We start from the raw sequence: 5875 nt of genomic DNA, 5'->3' as shown, positions 1-5875 counted from the left end.
GGAGCTTCGGCCTTCCTAACCCGGAAAAGCGAAAAAGACAGGGTCAGTTCCCGGAAACCGACCCGGGTAACGAAGGAGCCGACTGAATCGGCCTTTGGAAGAGCCCGGATGATGCAGGTTCGGCGCAGGGGATGCTGGGATTCGCAGTCTGCGGGAGAGTCTCCGGAGGGGAGGGAGGGAGGGAGGGCAAGATGGGGAGGGCGGGACGCTTGAAGGGAGGCCGTGTTCGCCTCGCGCCTGCGCGGAAGGCTCGTGAGAGGCGGAGGCTTCGGCCTGGGCCTCCCCTGCGGGGAAGGGGACGCAGCCGTGACCCGCTTCTCTTTCTCCCCCTCAGGAGGACGGAAGAGCCCGGCGGGGGAAGGAAGGAGGCGCCGCCCGGGAGGAGGAGGAGGAGGGGAGCGGGACCCGCGGAGCAGCCCTGCCCGGTCTCGGCGCGGCTTCCTCGGGAGACGGAGGTGAAAGGCCGGACGGCCCCGGGGCTGCAGGAGGAATGAGCCCAGGACGACCCCGGGAAAGGAGGCCGCCTGGAGGTCGAAGCGGGGAGAAGGAAACGGACGGAGCGCCCGAGACAAGCCAGGAGGGCGGAGGGTCCCTCGGAAGACCCGGGAACCCCCAGAGGATCCAGGAGGGAGGAAAGAGATTTCAGTGCCCGGAATGCGAAAAATCCTTCAAAAGAATTGACTATCTTGAAACCCATCTCAGGACCCACTCGGGAGAGAAACCTTTTACATGCCCGGAGTGTGGAAAGAGCTTCAGTCAGTTGGGAAACCTCTCTAGACATCAAAGGATCCACTCCGGAGAGAAACCATACGAATGCCTGGACTGTGGAAAGAGATTCAATCTGAGGGAAAGCCTGAACACGCATCAACGAATCCATTCGGGAGAGAAACCGTACAAATGCTTCGAATGTGGGAAGAGCTTCAGTGTGAGGGAAAGCCTTTACAGACATCTAACTATCCACTCGGCAGAAAAGGAATATCAGTGCCCGGAATGTGAAAAATCCTTCAAAACAAATACTGATCTTGAAAACCATCTACGAATCCACACAGGAGAAAAACCTCATTTTTGCGTGGAGTGTGGAAAGAGCTTCAATCACATGAGCAGCTTCTATCGACATAAAAGAATCCATTTGCAAAAGACCTACGAATGCTGGGAATGCGAGAAATCCTTCAAAACAATTCAAAACCTTGAAAAACATCTAAGAATCCACTCGGAAGAGAAACCGAATAAATGCCAAGAGGAGGGGGAACCCTTTGGAAGTCTGGAGAATCCCCAAAGGATCCAGGAGGGACAAAAGAAATTTCAATGTCCAGAATGTGAAAAATCCTTCAAAAATAATGATAAACTGGAAAACCACCTAAGAATCCACTCAGGAGAAAAGAAATACAAATGCCCGGAATGTGAAAAAACCTTCAAGAGAAATGGACATCTCCAAATCCATCTAAGCATCCACTCAGGAGAAAAGGAATATCAATGCCCAGAATGTGGAAAATCCTTCAGAAGAAAAGACCATCTTCAAAGCCATCTAACAATCCACTCAGGAGAGAAACCTCATAAATGCCTAGAGTGTGGAATGAGCTTCAATCATAGAAGCAGTTTTAGTAGACATCAAAGAATCCACTCAGGAGAGAAACCAAATAAATGCTTGGAATGTGGAAAGAACCTCAGTGATGGGAGCAGCCCTTGCAGACATCCAACAATCCAGACTGGGGACAAAACAAATAGATGCCTGGAATGTGGAAAGAACTTCAATGATAGGAGCAGCCTTTATAGACATAGAAGAATCCACTCAGGAGAAAAACAGTATAAATGCCTGCAGTGTGGAAAGAGCTTCAGTCATTGGAGCAACCTTGATATACATCAAAGGATCCACTCGGGAGAGAAGCCATATAAATGCTTGGAGTGTGGAATGAGATTCTGTCAGAGGAGCAGCCTTTATAGACATAGAAGAACCCACTCAGGAGAAAAACTGTATAAATGCCTACAGTGTGGAAAGAGGTTTCATCAGAAGACGAACTTTTATCTACATCAAAAGATCCACTCAGGAGAGAAACCGTTTCAATGTGCGGAGTGTGGAAAGTGCTTCAGTCAGAAGAGAATACTTAATGGGCATCAAATAATCCACTTAGGAGAGAAACTGCATAAGTGTGTAGATTGTGGAAAAAGCTTTACTCGGAAGGGACACCTTTTTGCACATCAAAGAATCCATACTGGAGAAAAGCCGTATAAATGCCTGGAGTGTGGAATGAGCTTTGCTGAGAGCAGAAAGCTCCGCAAACATCAATGGATCCACACTGGAGAAAAACCATATAAATGCCTGGAGTGTGAAAAAAGCTTTAGTCAGAGAGTAAGTTTTTATAACCATCAAATGATTCACACAGGAGAAAAACCACATAAATGCCTGAAATGTGGAAAGAGCTTCAATCGGAGAGGAAACCTTTACATCCATCAAAGAATCCACTCAGGAGGCAAACCATATAAGTGTCTAAAGTGTGGGAAGAGTTTCTCTGCAAACAGAAGTCTTTATAGGCATCAAAGAGTCCACACAGGAGAAACATCATATACCGTGTTTCCTCAAAAATAAACCCAGCCTGATTGATTTTAAGCATGCACCTAATTGTTGTGGCTCCGGGCTTGGATTCAGCTCCTGTGACTGATATGAGTTCAAGTGAGGAGGACATGGCAGAAAAATATGAGCCGGCATGGCTCAGTGATTGGACTGGTAACCAGGATGAGGAGATGGACGTGACAAAGGAAGACAGACCTGATGTATTAGAATTGTCAGGACCTTTGACCTCCTCTGGTTCCTTATCTGATCAACAGCCGGGAATGGCTGACAGGGAAGTTTTGAGAAAGTCTTCTAGTGGAGATGAGAACTTGGAAAATTTGTGGTTAAATGTAAAGAACAGAAGACGATTGAGAAGGCAAAATCAGCTGGAACGAAGGAGGAGGGTGAGTCAGTAAATTAGCACGTTGCCTCAATGAGTATAAAAGGACACAACTGGGCTGGTACAATTTGCCAGGAACAAAGTGACTTATTGAGTGAGGACGTTACAGCAAGAAGCTCTGAGACTTGAGATTTATTGCCAGGACTGGTTTGCCGAACAGAGTAAAGATTTATGCTGTGGATTGAGATTTCTGCCAGCCGTTATCTTGTAAGACTTCTTTCTGTTTGATTTAATTGTGAAACGGCTGCTTTCTGTTTTGTTCGTTTGAATTTTGAAGGGGAGTCATAACACCTAATACAAGCCCTACCCAAAAATAAGACCCAGTGAAGGGCAGGTGGGTATGGCCAGTAGAGGAGGGAGCAAGCCCATGCAAGCCAACACTGGCAGCAGACGGAGGCAGAGGTGCACGCCAGGAGGTAGGTGATCTAGATGCACTTGCTGGAGCATGTGAAAACCATTAGGCTGGAGGCAGCAGCCAACTGCAGGAGGCTCATCTTCGTATCTGTCAGCTTGCCTGCAGCCTTTGCGACACATTGGGATCACCTTTTCCTTGCGCCTCTACCTCTGTCTGCGGCCGATGTCACCACAGGAATATAAGCCTCCCACCACTGGCCTGCACTCCTAACTCACCGACTCCACCTGCCTTCCCTCCCACCTCTGCTTCTGCCTGCTGCTTACACAGGTAATCAACTCACCTGTGCTGCACAGGCTGTGCCTTCTGCCAGACACTCAGCCTGTGCGCACTTGCCACCTCTATTGCTTTTTCAGGTGGGCGGGGTGCCCAGCCCTACTGATCACCAAGAAATTGTGTTTCCATGAAAATAAGCCCTAGTGTTTATTTTGGGACCCAAAAGAATAAGTAAAGGACTCCTTCCCTCCATGTAGATGTATTACCATAAAGGACAATCCATTGAGTAGAGTTTGTCAAGTAGTTACAAATCAAGCCATCCAATTCAGTATTGAGTTTCATCCCACCTGGTTTTTGTAATAGCAACTGTGTCCTATGTACTTTCAAGTTCATTCTGTTTGTTCCCTAAACTTTGAGCGTTCGTATATAGGCATTTGAGTCTTTTATGGATCTTGGGTATGTTTTTTATATCTCCTACTTTGTATCTGGGTTTTCCATCCTTTCCATCCCTCTCTACTTCACTATATTTTTCCTTTTTTTCTTCTTTCTCTTTACTCCCTACCTCCTTGGTTATCTAGTGGTTTTTTGCTTGGAATCAGGTTCTGTAGGTCTTGAAGATTGCAACCCCCGCTCAATTTTAGTTTAAAGCCCTTCTGATAAGGTGAGCCAGTTGTCTGCGGAATATATTCTTTCCAGTTCTTATGAGGTTCATTCCTTGCCAGCAGTGCTTCATCTAGATAATGCAGACCATGGACTGAGAAGCCCAATGTCATGCCCCTGGTGGAGACTGACTCCGAGGGAGAGGAGGAACAGCTGACAGGGAGTGGAAGTGTGGCTCCGGAGGTTGTGAAGGGGGCTGAGGAAGGGCAAAGGCCAGCTGGACAATCAGAGGAGGACCCAGGCCCATCCCCTCTCCATCCTAGGGCATGCAGGGAGGAGAGGATAAGGGAGAGATGTGGTCTACTTGGGAGGAGAGGGCCTTGATCTTCATGGGCTGCAGCTGTGACAACTGAATAAGAGGATGGACCTGCGTACTGATGAACACTGGAAACAAAGCATGGAAATATCTCTATGGTTCCTCTCTGAGTTTGGCGTCCTTCTCATGTGTGTTATCTGTGGACATCCTCCAGGCCTTATCATGCCTGGTTTGTGTTGCTTTTTCCCTTCTTGTAACTGCGTGGGAGTTTTTTTAGTCTTCCATCAAGGATATTCGGAGCTTGGAAGCAAAGTGAAGGAATAAAAGGGGCTTCCCCTGTTTTTTGTGACTGTGTTTGTTTTGTATCCCACCCGGGGTCATCACCCCCAAGTTCTCTTGAGGACAGCAGTTTTTAAGCCAGTGGTTGGTTTCTAAAATCGTTTGTTCTCCCATTAAATGTTGGCTTTTTGTTGGAAATAGACTCAAAATACCACTTGTGCTCCTAATTCTTTAACTTTCTTCTCTAGCTGTTCGTATTCTTGTCTTTAGATTCATTCTTTGTCCCCATATGTAGGGGAGGACATGGGTAGTAATCTGTGGAGTTGAATATTTTAGTAACTTTCTCAATTACATCTTTGATTTTTGCTCCACAAAGACAACACACCTTCCTAGGTTGACAGTTTGGTCTGCAGACTATAGTTTCTGTTCCCCAAAGAATTGAATCTCCTATCACCAACATTCACCTTTTCCCCGAATGTTGGATTGTGCCTCCTTTTTAAAAACTATTGATGACTGCTCTTTTATAGGTGTCTGCATATTTTCTTCCAGGAGGAGACTATGACCACAATGTTCAGTTCCAGAGGGGCTTCACTGGAATGGGCTAAGGTAGGCAGTAGGGGCTTTATTCTTGATTGCTGTTTTCTTCTAAAAGAGACCTGTTGTATTTCAATTTGGATGTATCCGTTTTCTTTTTGTTCATTTTTTAAAAAGAAGCTGTTTGCTCTCTATTGTCTTTAATGTTGGTATATTCTTGTTTAGGTTGGGATTTCTCGCTTTCTTAGTCGAGTTTCAAAATAAGAGTTGCTTCTAGACCCTATACTTTTTCTTCTAGTACTTCATAAGATTTACATTTGATAACATATGTAGTTTGAGCGTTCTGTGGGCATAAGTTCAAACATATGACATGTTTTGCAAGTCGCTATGATGTCAGTTTGTTATATCCATGATTTTTTGTTAATAAAAAGTCTAAAAACTTATTTTCCCTGTTGCGAAGTATCCGTTTGCAATTGTTTACAAAGCTTCTTGATCCTGACATCACTCAGCCCACCTTGGAAGCAGCCAACCAGGATGTCTTGTGGCCAGTCAGTGAACCTGCAAGCGAAA

General features: G+C 46.0%; 2 protein-coding genes across 4 annotated transcripts in view; both read left to right on the top strand.

Moving 5' to 3' along the window:
• LOC113443809 (uncharacterized) lies at positions 1–5748 on the top strand. 3 transcript variants are annotated; one of them, XR_015739741.1, is made up of 3 exons: positions 1–117; positions 335–2952; positions 5321–5748. XR_015739741.1 is itself a non-coding variant. In XM_026712252.2 (3 exons), the coding sequence occupies exons 1-2, from the start codon at positions 109–111 to the stop codon at positions 2582–2584; spliced, it is 2259 nt and encodes a 752-aa protein (XP_026568037.2). In that variant the 5' UTR covers positions 1–108; the 3' UTR covers positions 2585–2613; positions 3240–5748. The 3 variants fall into 3 exon arrangements, 1 of the variants encoding a protein (XP_026568037.2); XR_015739740.1 differs by having other exon boundaries at positions 5299–5748; XM_026712252.2 differs by having other exon boundaries at positions 335–2613; positions 3240–5748.
• Positions 3289–5875, top strand: part of LOC148124514 (uncharacterized) — a 14081-nt gene continuing 11494 nt past the window's right edge. The window contains exon 1 of the mRNA XM_087914726.1: positions 3289–3364. Coding sequence (XP_087770852.1) covers positions 3289–3364 — 76 coding nt within the window. The remainder of the gene's footprint in view (positions 3365–5875) is intronic.

The sequence above is a fragment of the Pseudonaja textilis genome, chromosome 17, assembly GCF_049901715.1.
Source record: "Pseudonaja textilis isolate UNSWEBS1 chromosome 17, rPseTex1.2, whole genome shotgun sequence".
NCBI lineage: Eukaryota > Metazoa > Chordata > Lepidosauria > Squamata > Elapidae > Pseudonaja > Pseudonaja textilis.
Note: the sequence above shows the minus strand (reverse complement) of the source record. Positions and strands in the feature narration are given on the sequence as shown.